This window comes from Thamnophis elegans, chromosome 3 (assembly GCF_009769535.1).
Source record: "Thamnophis elegans isolate rThaEle1 chromosome 3, rThaEle1.pri, whole genome shotgun sequence".
Classification (NCBI taxonomy): domain Eukaryota; kingdom Metazoa; phylum Chordata; class Lepidosauria; order Squamata; family Colubridae; genus Thamnophis; species Thamnophis elegans.
The window spans coordinates 33,362,465-33,376,600 of NC_045543.1; the positions used below are offsets into that span (position 1 = coordinate 33,362,465).

At 41.8% G+C, this 14,136-nt stretch overlaps 1 protein-coding gene across 2 annotated transcripts in view; it reads right to left on the reverse strand.

The window, feature by feature from the left end:
- The window catches only part of RB1 (RB transcriptional corepressor 1), a 63,585-nt gene that overhangs the window by 37,961 nt on the left and 11,488 nt on the right, over nt 1–14,136 (reverse strand). For both annotated transcript variants that reach the window (XM_032212950.1, XM_032212949.1), the window contains exons 4-8: nt 13,624–13,758; nt 10,316–10,354; nt 4,172–4,239; nt 2,776–2,886; nt 969–1,099 (exon numbers count right to left, since the gene is read on the reverse strand). In XM_032212950.1, the coding sequence (XP_032068841.1) occupies nt 969–1,099; nt 2,776–2,886; nt 4,172–4,239; nt 10,316–10,354; nt 13,624–13,758 (484 nt within the window). The remainder of the gene's footprint in view (nt 1–968; nt 1,100–2,775; nt 2,887–4,171; nt 4,240–10,315; nt 10,355–13,623; nt 13,759–14,136) is intronic.

A 14,136-nucleotide genomic window follows, 5' to 3' on the forward strand; every position in this document is an offset into this window, starting at 1 on the left:
AAAGTTGAATATTCACGACTTTCATGAAGTTAACTATTCATTAAAATATAAACAACAGGGCGGAAACATGTCAGCTTAAAAATCCAGAAATGAACACACTTTTTATTATGTGGACCCTAGCAATTTCCAGGATCTTAATGGGATATGAGAAGAAACTTTCCAAGACAGCCTTCAGCATACTCTGCTTAATTTCCATTCATATTCCATAGCTGATAAAATATAAAGTCAATTATAATTATCGTAAATTAATTTCAATTTAGCTAGTGAAATCCTAAGAGATTTATTTTTATTTAGGATTAGCATTTGGGTGCTTGTTAATACATAAATTAATCATGGAACACTATTAGTTTAGATGACATTACATAAAAGACAAAACATTCTACAAGTACTCCTTGACTTATAACAAATGAGACCAGAATTTTGAATGCGAAACAATGTAATTGTAAAACTATTCATCAAGTCATTGGATCCAACTTTAAGACCATTTTTACCATAATAAAAAATATGAGGGAGGATTGGAGAGGGTGCACAAGGATGTGGGAAGATATGTGAGAAGCATAGGTTAGGAAAAGTACACAAGAGGTGGGCCAGGGTGTATGCAGAAGACACCATGTAAACTGGGAAGTGTACATGGATGTGTGGTGTAGGTGAGGGAGGGTGCACAAGTGGCTGATTAGCATGAGCCCAGAAAAACTAGGGAAAGCTGTGTGGGTGGGTGTTAGGGAAAGAACCACCAATTGAAGAACAACCAGATTGTGAGTGTTCTGGGACAGCTGGACCAGGCATAGCACCCATTCATTCAGTGCTGCTTTCACTTGGAATGGTCACCAACCAAATGGTTGTAGGACTATTTGTTTGTTTCTTTTTTCATTTTTTTTATATTTCTTTCAATAAAACTTGGTAAGATAAATTAAAAATTAAAAATATTTTGCATTAAAAATACAAAATTATAAAAATTCTACTCTCACCTCATCCAAATTACAATCATACTCTTTACAGAGCTCTTCAATAACCTTGATGTCTGTATCAATTTTTGATGTTCTTGCACTTTTATTCTGACCTTGTCTACTTGTTCCAGACGATACTGCAATTATAGATTCTATGGGGAAAAAAGCCAATCATTTGCTTATTGTAAAGGATTACTTCAAAGCAATAAATAAAATTTAAAAAGTGTTTTTAAGTATACAAAAAGGATTTGTTTACTAGATCAGAAATTGTCAGGCACGAACAGATAGATCCACACATGTTTAAGCCCTCCTCCTCGCCAGGCCCAGTGCTTCCCAAAAGAACTATTACATGTGAGACAGTGGGGTATATAGATTATATTATATAGAGTTTTGGCCACACACCAAGAAAATCTAGCACATTTTCAACCGCAGGAGCCTATGGAATGGGCTGGTTGCTCTTAGCTTAGCCTTCATTATAGGATTGTTGCTGTGGGGAAAATGCGAAAAGGGAGTATACCATCTTAAGCTCTTGAAGGAAAATAAGTATAAAACCAGTAGTGGTGTGCCGGCCTAGGTTGTAGAACCAATAGTAACCGCTGGCTGACCACGCCCCCGAACAGGTCCGCTACTTGATTAACAACCACAACTGAGCCCAAAATTTCTGTTGCTAAGTGAGACAGTTGTTAAGTTTTGCACCATTTTACAACCTTTCTTTGTTGTAAATACGAATAAATATGAACCGTTGCCAAGCATCCCAATTTTGTTCACATGACAATGGGGATGCTGCAATGGTCTTAAGTGTGAAAAGCGTTCATAAGTCACTTTTTTCAGTGCCGTTGTAACTTCAAACGGTCACTAAGCGAATGATTGTTAATCGAGGATTATCTGTAAATAAAAATAAATGTTTTCAGAGATATATTAACAAGTGAGGTATTTGTGGCCTTCTGAATATTGACTTTGGAATTACCATCATCTGTATCTCCAATACTTTAATATTATGATGCAGTAGCAACTTCAGACCAATACTATAATCTTTGATTGGCTGTCCCTATATAAATCAAAACATGATATTCCAGCATTTTTAAGACTAGTTTACAAAATACAAGTATATCTTCCATTCTGTAATGTGGATATAAAACATTTGTTTCAGTTTTAGTTCTGGAAAAAATAAATATAGGAATGTGTATTCGCTTTACATTTGGTAATGTCTTTCCAGTTGTTTTTCCAGTTTTTATAATCACCATTAGAATTATAAAGAGCTGTAAAAGAAATGAACAAATAACTTTTTGTCCAGCATGAGAAAAATATTATTCTAAGCCAGTTGCATAGGCTAAAATAAAATAATTCACATACAATAATTCATTAAGTTTCAGAATTTTCAAGCATGATTCAAATTTAAACATTTCTGTTTGCGCCTGCTCATTTAGATCATTATATGAAAAAGTGTTATATTGCAATTAGATAGGCAAAGAATGTCAAAACCTGGGAATAGAATTAAAAGACTCAGCCTAAAATTTCTATGTAGCCACAAGCAGACTAAGTCAGCACCCTTAAATTCAGATGATCTTATCTTACTCCCAGAAGATGCTGTTAGATGAGAATATTCCTGTGCATCGACATGAGTAGCAATAAATCAGTTTAATTAGACTATGTATGGATCTGATCTTTTGTACCTGACACAAATGAGTTAGATGTAGAAGAAAGTGATAGTTGAAATGAAAATACAGCTATGAAATGTATAAGGCAAGATACCATCTTTTGAATTGTTATAATTATTTTAATATAGACATTATTATTATATTGTTAATGAAACATATTAAATCCTTACTATAAGGTTCTTTAAGTAGTGCAGGGGGTAATTGTCTGGTACAATAATCAAAAACACACAGCAGAAGCTGGAAAGAGATAACCAAATCATCTTCCATCTGCAGTATTTTTCCTGAAATATTAATTAAAAATACTTGTGCTGAGTATAAATCTTTAGAAATCAAGACTTTTTCTTTTAAAATGTTCATCAAAGCCATTATAAAATAATTATTTGCTCCTTTTCTCCTGTACCCCTAGTTCAGAGGAAGCTGTAAAATTCATAAAATGTTAGTAATAGTTTGGTCTAATGCAGTGGTTCCCAAATTTGGCAACTTTAAGACTTGTGGACTTGTGGACTTCAACTCCCAGAATTCTCCAGCCAGCTCTGGTGAGCTGGCTGGAGAATTCTGGGAGTTGAAGTCCACAAGTCTTAAAGTTGCCAAGTTTGGGAACCACTGGTCTAATGCAAGGGTCTGCAAAATTAAACATTCAGAGAGCCATTTGGACCCATTTCCCACAGAAAAGAAAACACCAGGAGCCATAAAACCTGGGTAGGCATGGCCAATTTGACATCACTCACTCCCACCTATGTAAAATGAAGGTCGGTCTCAGTCTCTTTCTCTTCCTCTCTCTTCCTCGCTCTTTCCCACCGTCTCTCTCTCTCTCTCTCTTCCTTTTTCTTTCTCTCTCTCTCTTTCTTTCTCTTTCCCTCTCTCCCCTCCCACACGTGGCTCCAGAGCCAAAGGCTGCTGACACCCAGCCTAGGGGTTAATGCTAGAAAATGGTAGACCCTAAGTTCTAATTCCATCTTAGCTATGAAAGCCAACTGGGTGAACTTGGGCCAGTCACTCTTTCTCAGCCCAACTCACTTCACAGGGTTATTGTGGGGAAAACAGGAGGATGGTGTGCTGGATATGTTTGCGCCCTTATTTGTAAAAATAATATATGGGATAGAAATAAATAAAAAATAAGTAGAGGAATATGGAATTTCAGCTGGTACAGATTTAAATATATTCCTCTTTCTTTTGCTCAGATAAATTGATAAGATAAACTTTACTCAGTCATACCAGAATAGTGAGCCACTATAATGCATTGTTAAAATGTTGGATTGGAACAGAGAAACTGAAGTTCAAGTTCCACTATGAATAACACATGGCAAGTCATTTTCTTGTTGCCGCACATTTTTATTATAGACATTATATGAGGAGAGACTATCACAATCCTTTGAGATATCAGAATAAAAATAAATTTTAAATATTCTATAATATTAACGTTTACTTGTTTTTATTTCCTTGAAACAATATAAAACCAAAAAGTCCCCCAAATACTTCATAAATCAAACCATTATTTCAATTATAAATACAATTTGAAATGAAGTAAATTGCATGTAATAATAAATATGATTTAAACATACTTACCTTTTGCCAAAAGAAACATGATCCAGCAGTTTTTTATAAATAAGCAAGAACTTATTTCAGCACAAGTTCTACAAATAAAACAGTAAGTTTACACATTTGACCTTTTAAAACTGTTAGGAATATAATCTAATGGTTGGGTTGGCAATATATAAATCATGTAACAATCCTATACCTGTTTCTTTAAATCGTACTGTAAATGTGATTGGTTGCTCTTTTCCTCAATCAGCCATAAGAGGGAGCCAGAATAACTGTTTGTTAGATGCTGGGTGATCTGTGTGTTTTGGAAGCTGGCTGTTAGAAAGTGCTGTGAGCTATTGTAAGTTTTGCAACTGCTAGCAAACTTTGAGTACCGGACTGTTTGTATGACTATGTTATTTGGATCATCCCTTTTTGAAAGACATTGATGACTGACTGTCTTATCCGTGTATGACTTGGACTGTTTGATGTACTCTGATACCTCTATTTCCACGAAAGTAAAAGCTTATTTAAACTGAAGTGTCTCTGTATGCTGGTTTGTGTGTTCTCCAACACAACTCTCACAACGCTTCTCTGAACATACTCGCTTTCCCAACAGGGAGCTTACATAACAAAAACAATTGCAAATATAGTTGCATAGACCTTTTCAGTCAAATAAAATAGTTAAATAGGAACATTTTGTTTACATTTTTAGGAAAAATGTTAACATAACACTACAGCAATGAAAGTAAAACAACATGATTGCATAAGGAAAGATGGAATGTTTATTTTTGCAATTGAAAAATAATAACTTTATATATATATTTAATTTGCATTATTATCATTACTATCAGTATATGTGTTATTCTTCTGTGTGTTGCTTGGGGAATCCAAGCATGGGTTAACTTTGTCCATTAGCCTTGAGACTGAGTTATGCAAATTGCTGGCCACGCCTCCTCTGACTGGACTGGTTCAGTTTTTTAACTCTGTCCAGCCTAAAGAGATGCAAAATTATTCTCTCTGGGTTACTAGACAAATTCATCATCATTATTATTATTCAGTTTGGATTCCCTTCACCAGCTTGAGCTCGGCGGCCCTTTCGTGGCCCCAACAACCGGTCTTTTCCTAGGTACTGGTGACTCACTAGAGGGTGGCCCTATTGGCGGACGCTTAACCACCTTCGTCCGCCAATGGGAAACCATAACCTCAGACACCTGGGCTCTTCAGACCGTGAGGCTGGGCCTCACTCTGGAGTTCCTGGCCATTCCCCCGAGACATTTCATCAAATGCCCAGTGCCCAGGTGCCAGGTAAAGTGGTGCCTGATGGAAATCCAGCATCTCATTTCCATCAGAGCAATAGAACAGGTGCCAAGGGGGCAGGAGGGTCTAGGTTTCTATTACATACCCTTCCTAGTCCCCAAAACCTCGGGAGGATGGCGGGCCATCCTAGATTTGAAACGGCTCAATTTCTATCTAAAGTACCAAAAATTCAAAATGTAATCACTCAAGAGTAAGGCGATCTTCTCACCTCCATCGACATCAAGGAGGCATACTTACACATGCCAATACATCCAGCCCATCAAAGGTTTCTGCGCTTCCACTTCGCGGGGCGTCATTTCCAGTACTGCGCCTTACCATTTGGCCTATCATCGGCCCCGCAGACCTTCACCAAACTGCTAGCAGTGATCGCAGCCTCACTGAGGTCAGTTCCCGTAAGAGTCAATTATCTAGACGACATCTTAGTCTTATCATCTTCCCAGGCCCAGGCTTGTCACAACCTACAGCTGACGATCGACACCCTGCAGGATCATGGATTTGTACTGAACTTTCCAAAGAGCCACCTGCACCCGACCACGTCTCTTCTGCATCTCAGGACGGTCATCAATTCGGAGACTTGAGACAGTAGAGTCTGCGGTCCCTTGTGAGTCAAGTGTTCAATCAGAGGTTACCTTCCCTCGCAGTATTGTCCCAACTTCTAGGGAAGATGATATCTTGCGTAGATGTTGTTCCTTGGGCAAGGTTCCACGCACAACCACTGCAGTGGTATCTCCTCCCATTCCAAAGGGCTCACACCAGTCACTCTCAAGCCAGGGTTCGCTTACCGACCAAAGTGTCACTGTCGCGCCGTTGGTGGATGTCATCCCGCATCTTCAAGGGATGCCTCTTCAAGGAACCGGAGCGGATTGTAGTTACAACGGATGCGAGCCAATTCAGTGGTGGGCCCATGCCCTGGACCGAATGGCACAGGGTCATTGGACTGTCCAGGAGCTAAGCAACAGCATCAATCGGCTGGAGCTACGGGCTATCCGCTTAGCCCTCCGAGAGTTTCAAGACCTGGTTACATCCAACCATGTGTTGATCACTGTTCCTTCTAAGGTGCATGGCAGTTTCTAACTGCCGCGCAGTGATTTATGTCACAGGCTCCGGAAGCTGAGGGGCCTCAGAAAATCTAGGGTTAACATGGGTGCGGGGACAGTGGCAGGAGCCTACACAGCACAGCCGGTTTCCTAGGACCTCCTAGGCGCCGGCTGCGCTGCTCATTACTGTCAGTCGCCCCGTGTTCAGCAAAGCAAACGCGGGGAAGTCCTTTGCAGGCGGCTAGAACTGGCCACTCGCAAAGGATCTCCCCAGACTTGTTTTGATGAGCATGGAGCGACTGATGGTAGTTTGCATCGGCTGCGGCCGCTCAAACTAGCATTAGTCGTCCCGTGTTCAGCAAAACAAGCCCGGGGAGGTCCTTTGTGGGCGGCCAATCCTAGCCGCTTGCGCCTGGCGCTGCGGCTGAAATGAACCCCCAAAGCCCCTGCCGCCACCAGAATATCTGCTGCCGCCTCCTCCTCCTCCAACAGCACTGCCTGATTTGCCACCCGACACTGCGGCTGAGGTGAAGCCGCCAAAGCTCCCACCAGCACCCCTGCCCATGGCAGTGGTGCCTCCCCCTCCACGCGGAGCACCTGAGCTGAGCCCCGTGTTATCCCTCCCCTTCCTCCTCTGTCGTGCTTTTGAGGAGCCATGAGGCCGCGGGAGCCAGTAGGAAGGCAGCGGAGGGGGTGGGAGCAGGAAAAAAAGGCCTCATGGCTTCTCAAAAGCACGGCGGAAGTGGAGGCAGGGGTAACGCAGAGTCCAGCTGAGGTGCTCCGAGCGGAGGGGGAGGCACCGCCACCGCTGCCATGGGCGGGGGCGCCAGTGGAAGCTTTGGCGGCTTCATCTCAGCTGCAGCGCCAGGCAGCAAATGTGGTGGTGCTGTTGGAGGAGGAGGAGGCGGCAGCAGTTATTCTAGTGGCGGCGGGGACTCGTTGGCATCTTCAGTGACAGACCTAGCCCCTTTGAAAAAAACCGAAGATGGAGCAGATCCACGCAGATGACTTCGCCGCAACATGACTGGAGGAGGAATTCTGGGATTTGAAGTCCACAAGTCTTAAAGCTGTCAGGTTTGAAAATCCCTGGGTTTTTTTTCCTAAAGGGTTATGGGTGCAAGGATCTTGTAACTTGACAGGTTTAAGACTTGCATGCTTTAATGCCAGAGTTTCTGAGCCAACATGACTGGAGGAGGAATTCTGGGGGTTGAAGTCCACAAGTCTTAAAGCTGTCAGGTTTGAAGACCCCTGGGGTTTTTTTTCTAAAGGGTTAGGGGTGCAAGGATCTTGTAACAACAGCTTTAAGACTTGCGTGCTTCAAATGCCAGACTTTCTGAGCCAACATTTTGGATGCTAAGCAGGAACGTTGTTAAGTGATACTGATATTATATAACACTTTTAATTAAGTGGGTACCTTGAATAAACATAACTTTGAGTGTCAAATAATACTTATTTCGTTGTTGTTAGGTGCTCAGGCATGAAAATGTGCCACTCAAACACTATACTTTTCTGCTCACACTGAAAAAAAACTAGAGGGAACATTGGTGTTGATACTCATCGACAACATGGCTTACAAGGCGCATGTCAACCACCAAGGGGGCACGAGCTCCAAATCCCTGATGATGGAAGCAGAACATCTGCACCACTGGGCGGAAAACCATCTGCTGTCAGTCCGAGTGGAACACATATCAGGCACTGCGAACATCCAAGCAGACTGGTTGAGCAGGGCCACGGTGGATCAGGTGGAGTGGCGCTTGCACCCAGCCCTGTTCTGAGAACTGTTCCGCCGCTTTGGTCACCTGCAGGTGGACCTGTTCGCTCAACCTGACAACACACACCTGCCACGATTTTACACCAGGTACAAGGGCGGAAGGCACCGACGCCCTCTGCAGCCCTTGGCCGGAGGGCCTCCTTTATGCCTTTCCGCCTCTGCCAATTGTACGGCTGGTCATCCAGAAGATTCTGGCAGAACGGGCAGAGGTGCTGCTGGTCGCACCGATGTGGCCATGGCGCTCCTGGTATGCGGACCTCGTCCATCTGTCCATATCACGTCCATGGAGAATTCCAGACGACCCGATATCCCTCTCGCAAGGAGCACTCGCCCACCCAAATCCACAGCTGTTACAGTTAGTCGTGTGGCACGTGAGCAGACGATCCTGAGTCAGTAGCATTTCTCTGATAAGGTCATCTCCACAATCCAGGCAGCTCGCCGCCTGTCAACAACCTTCATCTACGAGGCTACCTGGCGTGGCTTCTGCAGATGGTGTCGAGCAACAGGTGCGGACCCACCGGGGCAACCATACTGCAGGTATTGGACTTCCTACAGTTGGGCATGGACAAAGGCCTAACACCTAACACCCTCCACTGTCAAATTGCGGCTCTGTCTACTGTGATTGGCGGTGGACGGGGCCACCCCCTATCTCAACACCCAGGGGTGCAGGCCTTCCTGAAGGAAGCGGCAAACCTTACTCTGCCTATCATTCATCGCTACCCCACCTGGGACCTCTCCCTAGTACTCAATGCCCTTACAGCGGCTCCATTCAAGCCTATTCGGACCATCTCCCTCAGGTTACTGACTCTTAAGACTATCTTTTTAGTAGCCATCACATCGGCCAGACATGTGTCCGAGTTGGCGGTGCTCTCTGTCCAGGATGACCTCTGCATTTTCCATCCGAGCAGGGTCGTACTATGGCGTCGTTCAGAAGGACGGAGCCCCTGTTTGTGTCTTTCCAACCTGCCACCATGGGCCAAAAGGCATCATCGCATACCATCGGCCACTGGTTGAAGGTGTGCATCAGTCCCGACCAGTTCCCAGTCATATCACTCTCCATTCTACCAGGAGCACGGCCATAACGGCTGCCTGGGCAATGCAAGCCTTGGTGGAGGACATCTGCAGGACAGCGACCTGGTCATCACTGTCACCCTTTATCCGTCACTACAAGAGTACGTTTATGCCTTGGCTCAGGCATCCTTTGGACGTGCTGCAAAGGGTAGCTTCTTCGGCTACGGCACCAAACCAGCCTCGCTCCCGCCCCTGAAGTCTAATGCTTTGGCGTGTCCCGTGCTTGGATTCCCCAAACAGCGCACAGAATGACCGTTGACTTACCTGAACGGTCCTTCTATGTGCGCTGCGAGGGGAATCCAACCCCACCTTCGGCTTCAGCTGTTCTGGGCCTGGACTTCCATTTTTCCTATGACATTCTGACTTACCTTGACTTCTAGACTTATTTTGTTTCTCTCAAGCCGACTGATTCTTCGTGCAAAACTGAACCAGTCCAGTCAGAGGAGGCGTGGCCAGTAATTTGCATAATTCAGTCTCAAGGCTAATGGACAAAGTTAACCCATGCTTGGATTCCCCTCACAGCGCACATAGAAGGACCGTTAAGGTAAGTCAACGGTCGTTTTTTCTTTCTTGTCTTTCGTAAAATGTGCCCAGACAATACACTGTATTTAAAATATTGATATATAAATAAATAAAAACTTGACACATACTGTACAAAAAAAAAGAACTCATAAAAATTCAAGATAGGAGCAATAGTTTTCATTTTCTTGTACCATCAACTTGGATGAATAGCTATACTTCTTAGTTTATCTTCTGAATTTATTTCAAGATATCTAATTATGATAATAGTATTTCTTAAAGTTATTCTTACTTCTCCATCACTAATTGCAAAGGTAACATTTAAAATCAGATTCTTTGTCATTTAAAGAAAACATCAGCTAACAACCCTATACTTATCTGCTCATTCATTTGTCCTTACCCTGAATATTTGAAATAATAAGTTTTATAATAATAACATTAACCATTTTTATTCTATGAAAACAAACTTACTGATCATTGGGCTTGTCAATGCAAATAATTTCGCAAGTCCTAAAAACAACAGAAATGAACACATCTGGTTATAAAATTTGAAATTACACCTTAATATACCATAATTTCCAGAGTATAAGACGCACCTTAATTTGGGGGGAGTAAAACAAGAAAAAAAGTTTCTGCCTCTGCCTACCAGCATCCATCAGTATAAATCTGGCTAGCATCCTTGCAGCAAACAGCGGGTGGAATACCACCAATCAGCTGTTCCAGGCTGCAGGGATTGCGACACACCACCGCCGCCTCTGTGCTTCGCATTTTCAGGTGGTTCCAGGCAGTGGGGATCCTCACTTCCACTCGTTTTGATAACAATCTTTTTATCCATTTAAAACAAACCCTATCACACTATTCTATTTAACTGGAGAGGGTGGGGTGGAGTATGATTTTTATGGGAGCAGAAGAAGGACTTGGCACCAAAGTCTCCACTCCCGAGATATCCCATCTTCCTACTTATAACCGTAGGCATTGAAAGCCTGGCTTTCTTGCAGCAAGCCCAATAGAGATGCAGCACTTTAGTCCTTCTGGACGCTGCCATCTCATAAACACGTTGCCCAGCTTCTCAGCAAGCCCGCTACACCCGAAGGGGCTCTGAGGAGCACGGGAGTCAGGATTCGGTTGACGAAGCGGGCACTGCGCAGGAGGCAGTTGCCGTGATCTTCATTTCAGATCTGCTGCCTTCTGCACGTCCGGTTGAAGATCCACCACCCTTTTCCTTACATTCATACAATAGAACGACTTTATTATCATGACAGCCGTTCGAGTGGAAGGTGAACTGCCTCCGCTTCTGATTGTGCTCCATCTGGATGGGGAAGCTGCCACTGCTGGGTTCCCCCCTCTCCCCTGCCGCTGGCTGCTTTGCCTTTGTCCACGCATAGTGGGGAAGAGCTCAGAGGGGAGCTCAGGGGGAGGGGTGGAAAGAGTGTGGAATGGGGGATCCATCCCCCCAATCCTGTTCAAGCGGTCCTTGCAGGCCAGTTGTCAGGGGAGTGATCCATGTGGTTCTCCTATCAGAAAACATTGTAATGGGAAGAGTAGGGAGGGGAATCCTCCAGCTGTGAAACCTGTACTTGGTGATAGGAGCCAAAGCACACCAGGTTTTTGGTATCAAGAAGAAAGCTTTTTCGGGTGGCAGCTCCACTATTCCCTTCCCGATTGCAAAAGCTTTTCTTCTGTCTAATACTCCAAAAAATACGGTATTTATAATAGCTTAGAAGAGATGGTTTTCCTCTGGGGGATAATCAGAACTGATTATAGTAGCAAAAGTAATTTTAGTGAAACTGGGCTGATGCAAAATGGGATTATTTATCATTTTTGAAAAATTTAGGAAGCAGATCTCAGGATTCATAATTCAACAGGAAGGGCCCTTGCTGACTATGTTCTTGAGGTGATCTGGCAGTCCTCAGAGCATAAGAAAAAAAGTTATAAACACTTAGCTGTTATCAAACTAAAAAAAAGCAAAACTCTAACTTATTACATCTCATATTACATCCATCAATGTATGTTCATGTTAAAATATTTTTACTTATTTAAAAATTAAGTGATGAACAATATAAAATAATAAAACTCATAGTAAAAATATTATATTATAAAAAGAATATAATAAAATTAACATTCACTATCAGAGAACCTAGTATGTATTTAGGATGGTTACAGTGTCCCAGGGTAATGCAATCACTTTTTGTGATCTTCTGAGAAGTCAATGGGAAAGCCATTCACTTAAGAACCATGCTGCTAGCTTAACACTGCAGTGATTCACTTAACAATGTGACAAGAAAGGTAGTAAAATGGGACAAAACTCACAACTAGATTTTAGAAAGAGCCGGTATGGTTATACTCCACTCAGTATTAAGGATGCAGCTGTCGAGGTAGTCAACACTATTAAGTATCTGGGGGTGCAGATAACTAGCAATCTGAACTGGTCTTTCTACATGTCATCCTTAGTGAAGTGTGCAAACCAGCATCTGCATTTCCTGCATCAGATGAGAGCACATCTTTCTCCCCCTCTCCTGGCCACTTTTTACAGAGGCACGATTGAAAGTGTTTTAATAAACTGCATCACTGTTTGGCTTGGTGGCAGCAGTGCCTCAGATAGAAAATCCATACAGAGTGGTAAGGACAGCCAAGATTATTATAGGAAGCTCACTTCCTGTTACTCAGGATACTGCTTATAAACACTATGTGTTTAGAGCGCAAAGCATTGTTAGAGACCCCACACACCCACTTCACAGTCAGTTTCTGTTGCTCTCCTCTGGGAGGATGTTTCCAAGTATTTCTAACAAGACTACCAGATTCTGTAACTGCTTTGTTCCCTATGCCATCCATCTGATAAGCTAGCAAGATTCGTTTTTCTCACCATCCACATGTATACATCCGAACTAGACTGTGTTGTTTCTCTGTGTCATATAAAATATTTGGGTATATGCATAATTTTGCATTTATTTATTTTGTCATGTTTATATAGTGTATATTGGAGGTGGTGAGTGATCCTTTGAGAGCTGTATGCAATGAAATTTCATTTTAATGTATGCCAAATAGTATACATTCAAAATGACAATAAAGTTATTGTATCTAACTGTCCTGCTTACCAACAGAAATTTTGGGCTCAACTTGGGTCATAGGTTGAGGACTACTTGTATTTGGATAGCCTATAGCCTATCAGTATGTGAAAACTTTAATTACTGATTGACTATGTATGGAATGGATATCTGTTTCTGCTCTGACCACAGGAGCTGGTATGTGTTGTCAGTTTCTTAAGAAATAGGTCTCTACTTGTTCAAGTAAGGTGGCCAAAATTCCACACCATAAGTCAGCATTTGGATTATTTTTGCCCTGAATGCTTTCACTATGGGGGTCAAGGTATCTGGGTATAGTTAAACGGTTAATATAGTCTTTTAGTAGTTAGTACTTATTTTATTTTTAACCCCAAAGGGCAAAAAAACTTGGAAATCAGAAATACCGCTTATAATGTTTTCTTCTTCAAATATACATTAGATGGTGAACAAGTCAGAAAGTTCAGGATTAAGCTACAAGTTTCCTTTTTTAACAATTGTTAATAGTACAAAAGTGAAATAATAATGTGATTCCTGGTTCTGATTCAAACAACAACTTTTAAATTTTACAGCAATAATATTAAAAACATTTGTCCTAATTTTCTTACCAGCAATTATAAATAAAGCTATTTCATAACATATATTTAAGTATCGCTTAAGCATAAACTCCTTTTTAAAGAAATCTAAATTTCAAAATGCAATAGATAATGAATATTTTACCTTGTAAACTTTTGGTAGAGTACTAAGAGTATATCATATTTCCTTTGCAGACGTGATATAGTACAGTCCATTTTAGCACTAATTGTATCCATGTTGACATCTATTTCTTTAATCAAGTGCAGAAATTTGCATACACTGCAAGAAAAATAGAAAGAGAGCAACCAAATCATTCATTTCTAACGTTTACTAAATTAAATTTTCCCATTCCTATATTATATTCCATATTATAACAGTGACTTTGTTTTCATGTCTGATATTTTCTGTTAGTATACTATCTGTCTCATGTCTGATGTTTTCACACCCTAACAAATATAATTACAGTAAAATCTCCATAGTTGACCATCTCCCTAAATTAACCTAATTTTCGTAGACTGGGCATACACTCTATATGCACAATAGAAAACCAACCTCTCTATATAATCCAATTCTGTAAGTTGTATCTTGACCACCTGGAGCATGACACACAATAATATTAATTTACTCAACTTGACCTGTTGAGTCCAGTCTGCACCA